This window comes from Theropithecus gelada, chromosome 1 (genome assembly GCF_003255815.1).
Source record: "Theropithecus gelada isolate Dixy chromosome 1, Tgel_1.0, whole genome shotgun sequence".
Lineage (NCBI taxonomy): Eukaryota > Metazoa > Chordata > Mammalia > Primates > Cercopithecidae > Theropithecus > Theropithecus gelada.
The window spans coordinates 80,290,206-80,306,816 of record NC_037668.1 but is presented as its reverse complement, the minus strand read 5'-3'; the positions used below and the strand labels follow the sequence as shown (position 1 = coordinate 80,306,816).

At 41.6% G+C, this 16,611-nt stretch overlaps 1 protein-coding gene and 1 pseudogene across 1 annotated transcript; both read right to left on the bottom strand.

The window, feature by feature from the left end:
* Positions 1 to 3,804: 3,804 nt before the first annotated feature.
* On the bottom strand, positions 3,805 to 16,563 carry PRPF38A (pre-mRNA processing factor 38A). Its single transcript, XM_025385925.1, has 10 exons — positions 16,203 to 16,563; positions 15,227 to 15,386; positions 12,804 to 12,925; positions 10,724 to 10,809; positions 9,302 to 9,412; positions 7,940 to 8,052; positions 7,305 to 7,331; positions 7,093 to 7,190; positions 6,570 to 6,618; positions 3,805 to 5,324 (listed from the first exon to the last, which is right to left on the bottom strand). The coding sequence occupies exons 1-10, from the start codon at positions 16,330 to 16,332 to the stop codon at positions 5,282 to 5,284; spliced, it is 939 nt and encodes a 312-aa protein (XP_025241710.1). The 5' UTR covers positions 16,333 to 16,563; the 3' UTR covers positions 3,805 to 5,281.
* Positions 10,405 to 10,485, bottom strand: LOC112616582 (annotated as a pseudogene).
* Positions 16,564 to 16,611: the final 48 nt, after the last annotated feature.

Below are 16,611 nucleotides of genomic sequence, written 5' to 3'. Positions count from 1 at the left end.
GGAGGCTGAGGCAGGAGAATGGCGTGAACCCGGGAGGCGGAGCTTGCAGTGAGCCGAGATCCGGCCACTGCACTCCAGCCTGGGCGACAGAGCGAGACTCTGTGAAATATTCATTAAAAATAAAACAACTTCCAATAACAGAATGCCTTTCTTCCTTAAGGAAGGCAGTATAATACCACTTGGCAAAAGCTATTAACTGGCAACCTAGTAACCAATAGCCTAGGTTTTACTTATATGATAGTGTTATAGATACTAGTTTTCAGCATCTCATTTGCCCCTCCTTCAGTAACTGCCAGTGTTCAATAATTGGCAAAACTGTTCTGTCGAAAAACAGAATGTAGTTTAAAATTGATACAGTAAAAGCTCAGATTTTAAGTTTGCAAAGTAGATTATGAGTTAAGATTCATTGTAGAGCCATTAAGTAGAAAATTATCAATCTTATACAGGGAGAACACACACATTTAAGACCAAATTGTTTTGAAATATTCTGTTTAATAACATGGGGATTAGTATTTTCCCTTGACATTGGGATTATTAAAAATATAAATATGATGTACTGTGTAATATATTTGTTTATATTCCATACAGATGGACATTTTTGCTGTTTCCAGTTATTCTCATATAAACATTTTATATATATATATATATATAAAATGTGTAAAATGATGATGCGATAAAGCTATTTGTGTGTACATGTAATTATTCTATCAGGGTGAATTCCGTAAGTGGGATCACTGGGTAAAAGGATCACAAGTTCTAAGGTTCCTGCTACATTGCTACATATTGCCAAATTGCCCTTCATAAAAGTGGTTATCAGTTTGTAGTTCCAGCAAACAATATGTAAAATGTGTTGGTATGCTTATATAAAAGCTTTCAACTCCCAGCAACTCATTTCTTCCTTGTAGAAATTAACATGTTTATTGTAAAAAGAAAATACGCCTTATGTAAAAGTACAAAGTTTAAAAATCACTCAAAAGTTCATCAGCCAGACAGAAGTACTATCTGGTCAACTTCATTCATTCCAACCATCTCTTAGTCATATAGGCACATATATACAAATAGTTTTACAAAAGTGGGCTCATATGTTATATTTAATAAATACAGCAAATTAACAAAAGGAAAACAAGTGTGAAACTGAAAAAATGCTCAATTTAAAAACACTTTTCCCAAAAGAGAATCTAGTCTTGTAAGATTCCTCCTAAAATTAAGGACAATTACGGAAAACAATAAAGAGGCTATTTTTTTTTTCTAGCTTCATGTATGTTTTAATTAGAGACTGTATGTGATTCCTGCTATGAAAGATGAAACCAGCACTCTACTTATTTCTATATAGACAGTATTTGTAATATTTAATTTTGACTTTATAATCATTGCCCGTTATTTTTAAAGTTTCGGAAGTGTTTACTAACACTCCTTTTACTGATTCTTTGTTCCTAAGTCCTTAATTTGATTGATTTCTTCTTTAGTTGAATTTCATTATTGGGTAGTTTTTTTCTCAAAGGCTCATGATTTGTACTTTTAAGTTTTTACAAACTTGAGGATATCTATAGCCTTTATAAAGTATAAAATTTCTGGCACGCTTTTTCTCAAATCTTTGGAGCCTTTTGCTTCGTTGCCTTCTTGTTACAGGATCTCAGACTATCCTGACCCCATTTAATTCTTTTTTTGAGATGGAGTCTCGCTCTGTTGCCTAGTCTGGAGTGCAGAGGTGTGATCTCGGCTCACTGCAAGCTCCACCTCCCAGGTTCACACCATTCTCCTGCCTCAGCCTGCCGAGTAGCTGGGACTACAGGCGCCCGCCACCACGCCTGGCTAATTTTTTTGTATTTTTTAGTAGAGACGGGGTTTCACCATGTTAGCCAGGATGGTCTCAATCTCCTGACCTTGTGATCCGCCCGCCTCGGCCTCCCAAAGTGCTGGGATTACAGGCGTGAGCCATTGCGCCCAGCCGATTCTTTTTAAACCATCAGAATATTTTATTCTATTATTTCTCTTTTCCATTTTTTATTTCCTCCAACCTGTTTTCTCTGTGCTGTTTGTTTTGTGGTTTCTAGTAAGGCCTTGAAACTCCACCAATCTTATTTTCCATCTCTTTTGAACCTCTGTGCTTGTTTAAAAGTTCATGTCTGCTATCTTTTTTGAATGTGTGAATCTGTCACATTAACCTTTCTGAGGGAGTAGGCAATCTGTGATTCTTTTTTTTTTTTTTTTTGAGACGGAGTCTCGCTCTGTTGCCCAGGCTGGAGTGCAGTGGCCGGATCTCAGCTCACTGCAAGCTCTGCCTCCCGGGTTCACGCCATTCTCCTGCCTCAGCCTCCCGGGTAGCTGGGACTATAGGCGCCCGCCACCTTGCCCGGCTAGTTTTTTGTATTTTTTTTTTAGTAGAGACGGGGTTTCACCGTGTTAGCCAGGATGGTCTCGATCTCCTGACCTCGTGATCCGCCCGTCTCGGCCTCCCAAAGTGCTGGGATTACAGGCTTGAACCACCGCGCCCGGCGATAATTCTTTTCTAATCATTCTCTTCAGTCTACTGAAGAATAACAGGAAGAGGTTAGAGGAATGAGCTTTAAGTTGAGTTGTTATATTGGAACCCTCTCACCAAACCTATTATTTCTTTTTTTTTTTTTTTCCCCGAGATGGAGTTTCGCTCTTTTTGCCCAGGCTGAAGTGCAATGGCACGATCTCAGCTCACCACAACCTCCACCTCCTGGGTTCAAGCGATTCTCCTGCCTCAGCCTCCTGAGTAAGCTGGGATTACAGGCATGTGCCACCATGCCTGGCTAATTTTGTATTTTTTAGTAGAGACAGGGTTTCTCCACATTGCCCAGGCTGGTCTCAAACTCCCGACCTCAGGTGATCTGCCCTCCTCGGCCTCCCAAAGTGCTGAGATTATAGGCGTGAGCTGCCGCGCTCGGCCAAAAATCCATTATTTCTTTTGCCCCTTGGAACACATGTCCCTTAATTTCTTAGTATTAAAAGGCGATTGTGCCCTAGGGCAAAGCTTTTAAGGCAGTATATTTCATATTATTGGAAGTGAAATCGATTAAGTGGTTTGCATCCAATATTAAAAACTGTTATCAAGTAGGAAATACCAGAATTCACTTTGCATAGTAAGTATTCTTTCCTGAAATTTGTCTCAGTACAGAATATAGATGTGTATACAGAGGTAAGATGTAAAATACGTTTTTATAATGTATGCTGTAGTCAAAAAGTTTAAAATGCTTCATCCATAGGCAAGCACATAGATGACAGAAAGAGCCTTACAGCAAGGTTTGTCCTTAAGCTCCATCTCCTGTGTAATTTTATCAAAACGGTATCTACAGACATTCAGCATGCCTTCCTCTTACCTCCTCCTTCTAATTAAAGAATAGGGATGTTCCCTTTCCTGCTGTTGGTTGGCTGTGATACCTCAGTTTTGGTCCACATTTTACCATATGTCTAAACAAGTATGTTTAATGTTTGTTTAGGGAGGTTTATTTCTGTTACTAAAATTTGTTCGGCTTTTTTTGTGTGTGGGTTTATTTTTACTTAAAACGTATTTTAAGATAAAGTTTTAAGAGTGTACTGGATGACAGCTTGGTTGGTCCATGGGTCATTTAGCTAGAAGACATTTCTTTCTACCTAGATCATTTTCATAAAGAAATAACTGCTAGGACATTGTAACACATTTACATAGAGATGCTTATATTTAATCCTAAAAGGTAGTCCTATGTAGTTGTATCAGAAACCGTAAGAGCTCTTTAAGACCACTTTTATTAACTCAGGTATTATGAAAGGAATCACTGAAGAATATGAAAGCTCAAATAAGATTAAAAAATGCTTTAATACTGCTGCAGAAGTCTTTCAGTTCAGGAGCAGGCAATAGAATGTATAGAATGTTTACCTTATGACCAGATACAACCTCCCAAGAAAAACTGGATCCTGCAGGGCGGCTGGTCTTCACAGTTCCTACTGGGACTATAGTTGCAGGACGTCATTGACTTTTCTCTTTTTAAGGTAGTTAAGTACAGGTAAAGGAACGCTTCTAGCAAAGATCTTAATAATCTCTTGATTATCAATGTCCATGGAGGCTTTTTAGTCCTTCCTTTGCTTCTGCATTCTTGACCCTTGGCTGCTTTCACCTCTCCTAATTCTCCTGTCTTTCTGAATGGGCCATTCCAGTTTTCAATAGGTGACTTCTACTTCTTCCTGTCACCAGTGTTGGTGTTGCCTGTGGTTCTGTTGTGTGCATTTCTGATACATATAAACACTCTAGAAGTCTTATTGACAGATTCCACAATTACTTAAACATTGTCAATTCTGGCCTAGATCGCTATGTTAAACTCTGGTCCCCATCTCCAACTTTATGGGCTTTTGTTTTTAGCTATACCAAAGCTCAAACTTGTTCAACTGAATGCATCATTTTCATTACTACCACAATCCCCTAATTCTCTGCCCTTCTAAAAGCTGTCTCCTCCTGCGGTATTTTCTGACTTTGAATGGCACTATTGTCTAGCAATTTAGGTCAAAACCATGACTAATATTAGATACTTTCCTCTCCATCAAATCTTCTTCAATCCTGTTACCCTACTGCTACTAACTAGGCCTGGATAATGTCAATGCTTATATGATAAAGGCTGGATACCTTAACCTGGATTTCAAGCTTGTGGGCAAGAACAAATGAAACTAAGAAAAAATGGGCTGTATAAAGGGTATTAAGTGCCGCTCTCTATTGAACTGTTGGATGAAACTGGCTTTAATGATCCAGAGGAAGCCTTACATTTGAATGCATTCTGTTCTTTCAAAACTGCTAACCAGGTTTCGTGTTTATTACCACTTGCTGCTGCTGAGAAAAAGTTAGGAGCTACTATGTTTTACTCCTTTGATTTTTAAATAATAGCAGCAGCACAAATCCCAGGATTCTCAAAGCAGTTCCAACCACAACAAACCAAAAACTAAACTACAGAGAAATGGGAAACAGGTGTGTCCGGTTTAATAAAAAGGGAAAAGGTCATCAGGTGGCCACATCCTTTCCATGTCATTCATATCCCCAACCTTCAGATCCTTTCTACTCATAAGTTTGAATACAGTCAAGGTTAGTTGGGTCAAAAACTGATGTTGATTATGATTAAAAAGAGATACAAAACTTAGCACCTCCTTCATTAAAAATAAAGGTTGAGAAACTTGATAAGAAAAAAACTAAAATATTTTTATAGCTGCCTGGGGGAGATCTTAATCCTTTCACATAGACAGATATCCTCATATCCACAGGAGGCCATGTGGACTAAAACCAAACAGTCCATTACTCATTCCCTCTCCGGCTCTTCTTGTGGCTCTTCTTAGACCTGAAATGGCAACACATATAAATAATTATATTAAGAAGCTGAGCAGCTGGGCACAGTGGCTCATGCCTGTAATCCCAGCACTTTGGGAGGCCAAGGTGTGCAGATCACCTGAGGTCAGGAATTCGAGACCAGCCTGGCCAACACGGTGAAACCCTGTCTCTACTAAAAATACAAAAATTAGCCAAGCATAGCGGCAGGCGCCTGTAATCCCAGCTACTCGGGAGGCTGGGGCAGGAGAATTGCTTGAACCCGGGAGGCGGAGGCTGCAGTGAGCCGAGATCGCACTACTGCACTCCAGCCTCAATGACAGAGTGAGACTCCGTCTCAAAAAAAAAAAAAAAAAAAAGGACTCCTCAGAAAGACCTTGGTATGCTAACACTGATGGGGATGGAGCTGACACTCGATATGCATTAAACTGCTTGGTAGTTTTTTGGTTCAGAGCAACACTTGAGTCAGGCATTACTATCCACATTTTGGCACTGAGGAAATGACCTCTCAGAGGTTAAGAGTGCACCCAGCAGGCCAGGCACAGTGGCTTACGCCTGTAATCCCAGCACTTTGGGAGACTGAGGTGGGTGGATCACAAGGTCAGACTGAGGCCATCCTGGCTAAAATAGTGAAACCCTATCTCTACTTAAAATATAAAAAATTAGCCAGGCATGGTGGCGGGCACCTGTAGTCCCAGCTACTCGGGAGGCTGAGGCAGGAGAATGGCGTGAACCCAGGAGGTGGAGCTTGCAGTGAGCCAAGATTGCGCCACTGCACTCAGCCTGGGCGACAGAGCAAGACTCCATCTCAAAAAAAACAAAAAAAGGGGTGCACCTAACAGTATATGGCACATGGGGGTTTCTAATGAAATCAAATGAAAGTGACTTGTCCCAGGTCACTCAAGTTTTAAAACTTGGGACTGAGCCCAAAGCTCATCCATTATCCAAAGGTGCAATCCTGTAAAGCAAAACAAAACAAAACAGGTATCTCGCTTGAACCCAGGAGGCAGAGACTGCAGTGAGCCAAGTTCATGCCACTGCACTCCAGCCTGGGAGACAAGCACGAAACTCAGTTTTCACAAAAAAGAAAAAGAAAAAAGAAAAAGTTAATCTAACCCCAGTAATTCTCAAAGCACTAGACCAATTTTGTAACGAAGGAGAATTCCTAACATCCCCCAACAAAACCAGAAAATTTCAGGTCCAATTAGTTGTAATTGGGACTTTCTGAATAAAGTTAAAATAGAGGTCAATTCATTACCTTTCGGGAGACTTTGAGTGGCTCCTGTGTCTGTGACTACGGTGATGACCTGGGGAAGAAAAGGCCATTGTATGAGATCCTACCCTTCTCTTATTAAACTGTCACTCTCACCTCCCCTAATAACCTGCCATTGGCTTAATATTTTTTTGGCCTATGCAGGGGACACTGTCTTCTTAGTGGAAGCAACTCTGAATTAGTGGAGGAAGAGGGAGCAAAGAAAGGAGTAATGAAACCAGTTCAAACACATATACATTCAAGGGCTTTATGGCTAATTTCACAAACATCATATTGGGTTTTCACTATTATATTAGATCTTATAATTTCAGATGAAAAAACTGAAGCCAACCTTATCAGCAAAGCTTGTAAGTGCAGTCAAGCTGTGAACCTTAATTTTCAAGTTCTATGTCCATTTCCTTTTCTGTTACGCAGTACAGTCAGGCACTCCTGTACTGCAGGAGGCTTAACTGCTCCTTTTACATTTCTTTGTTAAGACAACCTGTGGCAAAAGGCCCACATGCTCTACCTGGGGACTTGGAACGGGATCTGTGCCGCCGATCTCGGGACCTGCTGCGGTGACGTCTTGGACTCTTGCTCCGATGCCTTTCTCGGCGGGGGGAGGGGCTATAGAAAAGACTGGTTAGACTACCAGATCTGGTTAGCAATATACATACAACTCCAATACCACCACTCCCTCCCCAAAGCTCTATCCTTCATCACAAACGACTAAAGGCCTACCTTCTCCTTTTGGGAGATCGACTCCGCCTATAATAAAGAGAGGAAGAAGAAAGCCTAGGTTGGTGCACTGGATATTGTAGATTGCAAAAACAGCCCCAGTCTTATCCTTCACCCTTCTCTGTATCCATGTCTTTTGTCATGTAACTCTAACACCCTCCCATTCTAACTTTAGGACTGGCCATGTGACTTGCTTTGGCTAATGGGATATTTGCAAATATGATAAAAGCAGATACTGGAAAAACATTTGCATGACTGGGTTTGTTTGCTCTTGAGTTCTGCCACTACCATGAGAATATACCCAACTTAGCCTGCTGGAGGATGACACAGAGAAGAGAAATTTCCCCTGTCATCCAAGCTAAGGCAATTCCATACCAGCCAGTAGACAGCAGACAACAGAACAGGTACTTAAAAAACTGCCTATCCAAGCTCTGCTTAAATCACTGACTGCAGACTTGTGAACGAAACAAATGGTTATTGTTTTCTGCCAATGAGGTTTTACAGGTGTCTGTTTTGCAGCAACAGAATATATTGGGCAAACATTCTCCATAGGCTGGCATTTTTCCTTCTCTAAAATCCAAACTTCTAGGCTACAGTGCTCAAAATCTCCTGGGAAAAGGCCAATGACTAGGGTTTACCTTCTGGGAGACCGGCTTCTACTCCTTCTGTAGCGCAGTGTGGGAGAGCGACGGGGCTTGTCCAAGTCTCGGTAGCTTCTCCGGCGGTGATCAGGTGATGGCACTCTTTCCAACTGGAAACAAGATGACTGGGTCACTAAAAAGCACAGGCTTATAAAGAGCCATCTAGGAACACTAATTATACTTCACACCCCATCTTGTCCCAAAGTCCATCTCCAAGTGACTTTAAAGCACAGTAACCTGACTACAAAGAAGGAGGCACTTACCCTATTAACTAACAAAACCTATTATGGGCTATGTAAGACAGCCAGAATAACTCACAGAAGAGAGAGGGAACAGAAACAGACCGGTGTGTGTGTATGTGTGTGTGTTTAGTTTATCTGCAGCCTGGGCAACATGGTGAAATCCCATCTCTACAAAACAAATACACAAATTAGCCAGGTGTGCTGTCATGCGTCTGTAGTTCCAGCTACTTGGGAGGCTGAGGTGGGAGGACTGCTTGAGCCTGGGAGGCCGAGGATGCAGTGAGCCAAGATTGTGCCACTGCACCTGAGCCTGGGCAACAGAGCAAGACCCTATCTCAAAAAAAAGAAAAGTTTGACTGCTTCCTGAAACAACTGGGCAGGCTTGGTTGTTTTCAACTTTTCAGCACTGTAACTAGTATTGAAAGAACATGCCTATGCGGTTGACATTTTCCCCCTCCTAAACAAGGCTTATTCCTTAGGATAGGTGCAATTATGAAAAGTTTTATTTCTTTCCAAGTATTTAACAGCTGCCACCATTTATTAGGCAATTATAATGTGCCAATACTCTGCTAAGGGCTTTAAATTTATAATCTTATTTAATACTTTCAACAGACGTGGGGAAAAACGTATCATTAACCTCACTTTACATAGGAGAAAACTAAATTTAAGTAATTTGCGTAAGATTATACCACTAGCATATGACAGAGCTGAGGTGCTTTTAATAAGGGAATATTGTTCTTGATTAGAGTTAAAAAAAATTTTTTTTTGAGATGGAGTCTCACTTTTGCCCAGGCTGGAGCGCAGTGGTGCGATCTTGGCTCACTGCAACCCCCGCTTCTCAGCCTCCTGGGTAGCTGGGATTACAGGCACCTGCCACCATGCCAGCTAATTTCTATATTTTTAGTAGAGATGAGGTTTCACCACCATGTTGGCCAGGCTGGTCTTGAACTCCTGACCTCTGGTGATCCACCCGCCTTGGCCTCCCAAAGTGCTAGGATTACAGGCATGAGCGACCACGCCTGGCCAACAGAATTAAAAATTAAAGTACAAAAACAAAAAAAATTCCCATTTTCTATTACTCCCTCCCCTACAACCCTGAAAGTCTCAGGTGCCTGACCTTCTCATCCTCCTCTTCTTCCTCTTCACTGGACTCCACATCATCCATGTCCTCTTCCAGAGCGCTAACTCGAGGCTCCAGTTGCTCAGCTTCCTCTAATACATAGCGTTTCTACAGAGAATATAATGAGAGTTAGGGGTTGTTGTCATTTCCCCTATTTCTTGAAACCTCAACACTGGGCTTCAGGATTCCAAGGAGCAACAGCTGAGACAATTTCATTTCAAAGACAGTTCAAGCTTTTCATAACAAGTTTAATAGACCTGGAATCTATAAACTAAAGTTCTCCTATAAACATAAATACAAACCTGAAGAGAACATCTTCATTTTCTATTGGCTGTATTCCCTGTATCTTACACTCTAAAGTCATGGGAGTATCAATCAGTATAGGTATAGCCTAGAACCAAAAGTAAGGGCTTCATACACAGAGAAAATCCAAGGGCTAGTAAGTTCATGGCTGATAGTTCCACCAGAAGAGGCCTAGCCCTAGAGTAGCACCAAATCTCCAGCAGACCCAGGATCTCGGGAGCTGTTGAGATTCATGCATTTTGAACTGGCTCCATTTTAATCTGGGATATGGCTTACCAATGTTTATTTGAGTGGCTAAAGATCAGAGAGGCAAAGCTGATTTTAAAAATGCCAAATGGCTAAATGTAGTGGCATGTCCCTGTGGTCCCAGCTCCTTGGGAGACTGAGGTGGGAAGATCCCTTGAGCCCAGGGGTTTAAGACCAGCCTGGGCAACAGAGCAAGACATTGCTATGAGAATTGGGCCCTCAAAGTAGGTTTTCAAATTTACAATCTCATTCTTTCCACTACATGCCCTACAGTGCCAATATAGAACAGGAGAGATGTATCACACTCATTTCCTGAAAAGATGTCTCATGGATAATCGTTTATCACTAGGAAAGGGAAGCAGGATGGTAAAGCCAAGTTTAAGGAATTAAGGGTTCAGTCTCCCACTCCTGGCCCTATCTTTATCTGTTTTATGTCCTGGCTTTTTACATGAAGACTAGTTTGAAAAAAACTGTTCATGAAGTTAAAAAATCCCTACCCACTCTAGCTACAATACCCTTGATATAACATCCTGAATAAGTTTTTTTTTTCATGATAGACGAGTAATGTGCTGACGTTGTAAAAAGGTTTGAGGGAGGTACAACTCACACATGCACGTGAACTACAAAAGGATGGGGAAAAACAAAGTTTCCTTGTTTTAAACTATTCACTTTTAAAGCCCTACCCTTCAAATATTTTATCTATTTTCCTCTCACTCCCAATCCACTATCTTTCTCCCAGACAGGAAGACTGTTTATTAAGAGGACCCATAAGATCCACAGGCTTCAGTGTTTAAGCTGTGTGTATGTGTTTGTCTGTCTGCCTGTCTAGAAAGAAAAGGGTGACTGTGGTAAGAGACTTTTATTTCTTACCTGCAGCCGGGGCAGAATGATATCACAGACTCTCTCACTGTGCAATAGTTCATCAATAAACTCATCAACATGCATCAATTCAAACTCTGCAAGAAAAAGTCATTAGCTCAAACAACTTGGAAATAACAGATTTAGATGCCAAAAAGTAAAAGAAGTGTTAAGACCTCATATCAGGACATCTATATACTAGGCCTCTTTAGAAGAGATTAAGGGATGAATGAAGATGTCCCAATTAGGAGGAGACAAACACAAAAGCAAGCACGAACAGTCCTGAATTATGTAGGGGTGATCTTGAAGAGATCATATAATTCAAATATAATTTCTCATCTGAACCTGCAATGTTTCTAAATTTAGAACATGCATCTTATATGGCACATGGAGTAATAGCTTTTGAGAACTGGCCGGAGTGGTGGCTCACGCCTGTAATCCCAGCACTTTGGGGAGGCCAAGGCAGGCGGATCACTTGAGGTCAGGCGTTCAAGACAGGCCTGGCCAACATGGCGAAACCCCATCTCTACTAAAAATACAAAAATTAGCTGGGCATGGTGGTGGGCACCTATAATCCCAGCTACTCAAGAGGCTGAGGCAGGACAATAATTTGAACCTGGGAGGCAGAGGTTGCAGTGAACTAAGACCATACCACTGCACTCCAGCCTGGGCAACAGAGCAAGATTCCGTCTCAAAAAAAAAAAAAAGAAATTATGCATATATATAAATTATATATATATAAAATGTGTGTGTGTGTGTGTGTGTGTGTATATATATATAGCTTTTGAGAACTTCCATGGTAAACACTACCTTACTTCTGGGGTTCTCGACCATGGGCAATTTTGGGCACATGCCCATCCTCCTACTTAGAAGGAGATGTTACTTACATCTAGTGGTTAGAGGCTAGAGATACTGCTACTCATTCTACAATGCACAAGCCAATCCTCACACAAAAATTATATGACGCAAAATGTCAACAGGTTGAGAAATTCTTAGTTTTACATAATAAAATAATAAATAACTCCATCATGGCCATGACCATGTCCATCTTGTTCACCATGGCATTTACACCACATAGCACAGTATGTGACATGTCAATGGCACTTAATATGTACGTATTCAATGAATGAATAAGTTTAAAGTATAATACTAAATTCTTTTTTTTTTAAGATGGAGTCTTGCTCTGTCGCCCAGGCTGGAATACAGTGGCGCAATCTTGGCTCACTGCAACCTCCGCCTCCTGGTTCAAGCGCTTCTCCTGCCTCAGCCTCCTGAGTAGCTGGGATGACAGGTGTGCACCACCACACCCTGCTAATTTTTGTAGTTTTAGTAGAGACAGGATTTCACCATATTGGCGAGGCTAGTCTCAAACTCCTGACCTCAAGTGATCTGCCCGCCTTGGCCTCCGAAAGTGCTGGGATTAGAGGTGTGAGACACCATGCTTGACCCCAAATTCTTAACCTTCTACTGTTTAATGATACAGGTAGGGGTGAAAGGTAAATGTTCCTATCTTCTGTTATGACACCAAATGAGAAAAGGCTTTGACTGCAGTACCTAGAATCCCTCCTTAACACATTAAGTAATCTCTTTGTAGACGGTATGGAGCTGCCTCTCTCGGATATACTTATTTTTCAGTGGGATTCCTGTATAAAAATGAGTACACTTAAGTCTATATGCTGCAGTGTGAAGTACAGTGCTAGAGGAGAGGCCAGTAGAAAGAACTGTGAAGACGTAAAATACAGAAAACTAACTTTGTCTGAGAGGGCTAGGGAAGGTTTTATGGGGAAGCCATTCTGCAGCTAGATCTTTTGGGACAGAGCACATATAAAGGGGGCATATGATGCAAGGCAGGGATTAACATAAGATGCACTTGGAAAGGGAGGCAGACAGAGGCAGGCTAGGTAAGGCCAACACGAAGCTAGTAGTCAGGCTGAAAACTCCCATGAGGGACAAGGGAAAACTTGCATAAAGACAGTAACAATGTAGATGAAGAGGAGCATTCACGCTGTCTATGACAATGCAGAGGTAGAAGTACTGGTGAAATAAAAATTGGCTTAAAAATGACAATCAGGAGACTTAACACCATACTCACCCCCATTTCGGTTCTGGCTCTTGATTTTTCGATAGTCATTGTACAAAGGCTCCAAGTACTTGTAGCAATCAATTGCAGTGCCTGTCAGCCTCATGTAAAGTGCCCCCAGCATGCGAACATACCTGATAGAAAGATAATAGTGAAACAACAGGCCATCCTAGAAGTTCCTAAGTTTTACAACTAGCTTTTCTCATGACAGTAGTGGATAAATATGTTCTTCTCTTTGGCAGGTAAGGAAGCTGCAATTGTGGAGGTAGAATGAAGCTGAAGAAAGACAGCTAAAATATGGAGACCTGGGTTCAAGTTCCCATGCTACCATTTATGGCTGTGGGAACATCATACATATTGATCAACTTTCAAATATATCATCAGTAAAACCAGAATAAAACCTATTTACCTCACAGGATTACTCTAAGAATCAAACGAAATACCGAATTTTATTTTATTTACTTATTTTTTAAGGCAGAGTCTTGCTTTGTTGCCCAGGCTGCAGTGCAGTGGCACGATCTCGGCTCACTGCAACCTCTGCCTCCTGGGATCAAGCAATTCTCCTGCTTCAGCCTCCTAATAGCGAGGATTACAGGCACCCACCACCATGCCCAGCTAATTTTTGTATTTTTATTTATTTATTTATTTCTTAAGACAGAGTATTGCTCTGTTGCCCAGGCTGGAGTGCAGTGGCACAATCTCAACTCACTACAACCTCCACCTCCTGGGTTCAAGCGATTCTCCTCCCTCAGCCTCCCGAGTAGGTGGGATTACAGGTGTGTGTCACCACACCCAGCCTAATTTTGGTATCTTTAGTAGGGATGGGTTTTGCCATGTTGGCCAGGCTAGTCTCAAACTCCTGACCTCAAGTGATCCACCTGCCTTGGCCTCCCAAAGTGCTGGGATTACAGGTGTGAGCCACGCCTGGCCAGATACTGAATTTTAAAACAGAAAGTAGAAGATATATTTAATAACAATACAAGAACAAGTACACATAAACATGACTGCTGGTTTTGGAAAAAAGTAAGTCATCTGGGTTCAAATACTGACTCCATGATTTACTAATTCTGTGACACTACTGGTTAAATCTGTGTCTTCTCAATCCTTGTAAAATGGAGATAATGCTACGTAATTTATGGCTTGGTATATAAACAAGAAATGCATTTAAAGTCCTAAGTACAGCATAGAGCACACAGTAAGTGCCTAACAAAAGTTAGGTATTTTCTAGCTGTTAATGCTTTATAAGAGTCGTCCCTCTTCCCTTTTTCCTGTATCCAACTACTTAAATTTCCTCTTGGGTAACTACGAGGCATTTGAAACTCACAGTTTCTTTGTATGAGAAGCAGAATACTGTACCAAAGAACATGAACTCTGAAGCCAGATTTGCCACTTACTAGCTGTTTGAACTTGGGCAAAATTACTTAATCTCTGTGCCTCAGTTTCCTCTCCTGTAGAATAGGGATTAAAAGTTTAGAAGGTTGTTGTGAAAGTGAAATGAATTAGTATACGCAAAGCCCTTAGAGCATGGCACATAAGAAGCTATTATGTCTGTCTCCTATACTTGTCTGTGATTTCCTTGAGAATGGGTAATACAGTAATGAGAAGCTGACATTTTCTAGGTGTTTACCATGCAGCAAATGCTGTGTTCAGAGATCCGCATGCATTACCTTCTTTCACTCTTACGTTATAGTCACCATTTTACAGATAAGCAAAGTTTAGAAAATTAAGTAACCCCTCCAATGTCAAGTTAATGGGCAACAGAATCTGGATGTGAACCCAGATCTAACACCTCTTAACCACTACCTTTTGTTGTTTGATTTTCACCCCTGAGTGTCCAGTGCCTACCAACATATCAGGCACTCACTTTTGCTTAATATATATTTAGTGAATTTGTGAAATCCTTTTTTGGGGAAAAACTACCACCAAAACTGAGAAAGTAAAGTAGAAGATTAATACAATCAGAACAGATAAAATACAAACTTGGCCGGGTGTGGTGCCTCATGCCTGTGTTCCTGGCGCTCTGGGAGGCCTAGAGGGGAGGGGATCACCTGAGGTCTGGAGTTCAAGACCAGCCTGGCCAACATGGTGAAACCCCATCTCTACTAAAAATACAAAATCTAGCCAGGTGTGGTGGCACATGCCTGTAATCCCAGCTACTTGGGAGACTGGGGCAGGAGAATCACCTGAACCCAGGAAATGGAGGTTGCAGTGAGCCGAGACTGCACCACTGCACTCCAGCCTGGGCAACACAGACAGACTCTGTTTCCAAAACAAAAAACAAACAAACAAAATACAAACTCAAGGACTCAAAAGCAAAAATCTGGAGTGGAACTCTGTAGAAATGAGATACATTGTGTACACCACTCTTAACCAAAGCCCAATGCTGAACCGCCAAAATTAAACCTCTTATATTAGCTAGTGAACACTGCACTCACTTGAAATCTTCATTTTTGATAAACTCTACAATGATATCCTTCTCGGGTTGAATCTGAAGCATCTTCAAGGTTAAACACAGAAAGGGTGTTGGTTTTATGTTGCCACCATAGACGCCACCCACAAACCTTAACTCCATGGCTTTATCGACTACAAGTTCAGCTAAAAAACAAAAAGAACAGAGTGACATATTAGGGCTAAGCTCTTCCTAGTTGAAGTGGAGAGTTAGTTCAAGCTTTGGTTCTCCTAAATACACATCAACAGTGTAATATTAGGAGAACGAATGTGTATTAGTAACAGTAACGACAGCAGCTAATATACATTGAGAATGGATAATAAAATAGGTACCCTGCTAAACTTTTCATATTATCTCACTTGACCTTTTTTAACAAGTCATGAAGAAAGTTCTAGCAATGTTCTTATTTCCAGGTAAGGAAAATGAGGGCTAAGAAAGGTAAAGTGACTTGCTCAAGGTTCACAGATTGCCACAGGACATGGATTTAAAGCCAGAATTCAAATCGGAAGATTACCTGGAAGACTTCTCTGAAGCATTGACATTTATAAATACTGGAACTGGCCCAAATCTAAGGATAGTAAGATCATGAATTTGGTTTCAGGCATATTAACGTCAGGTCCTTAAAGACCTTCAATAGATTGTGTCAAAGTGTTATATTCGGACCCCTGAGCTTAACACTGTTGCAACCCAGCCAGCTATCATTAAATATGGGATAACTCACAGAACCCAACTGAGACAACCTTCAGAACATGACCTTATCAGATTCATCTGTGTTCCCAATAGTCGACACAGGACGAGGCACTTAGTATGCACTCAAATTTTTCTGAATCATCGACATACTCCGCTCAAACCCCCCCCCCCCCCCCCCCCGCCCCAGAGGCCAGTCGCTAGTCCCACCGGCGCTCGGTCAGGAGAAATTGGCCACAAGGCTGCCGAGAGGGGCTCTGCGTGCTTTCGCTCACCCGTAAGTCCGAAGCACTCCTCTTTCCAGTACTTGGACTCATAGATTCGCGTTCGAATGATCTTCTCCACCAGATATTGAGGGTTGGTGCCGTGGATACTGTGCGCATCCTTCACTGTACGGTTAGCCATTTTAGAATACCTTCAATTCTATTTCCGTCGGATCCTTTAATGCGTCACATCCAGGTTCAGAAAAAAACACCTAGGAGAATGGAGAGCGGTAGAAGTTGTTTCACTAAAAAGCTTAGGCCACCATCTTGAAACCGGAAACACCTCAGCGCAAAGACCTTCCGCGCACCGCGGCGCCGTTCGAATCAATGATGGCGGCTGCATGTTAGCGGATTTACGTCATGCGCCCCTCTTAGGTGTACGTAGTGGGCGGGGCGAGCTAGTTGGTGGCGCAGCGAAGGG

Bases quoted from the DNA above. Each gene is read 5' to 3' on its own strand.
- PRPF38A (XM_025385925.1), bottom strand. From the start codon at position 16,332: ATGGCTAACCGTACAGTGAAGGATGCGCACAGTATCCACGGCACCAAC. The intron at 7,332-7,939 runs GTAAACCCTAGT...TCTTTATTATAG, and splicing joins AGAAGCCGGTCTCCCAGAAG to GCGGAGTCGATCTCCCAAAA. The intron at 5,325-6,569 runs GTAATGAATTGA...TTGCCATTTCAG, and splicing joins CACTCAAAGTCTCCCGAAAG to GTCTAAGAAGAGCCACAAGA.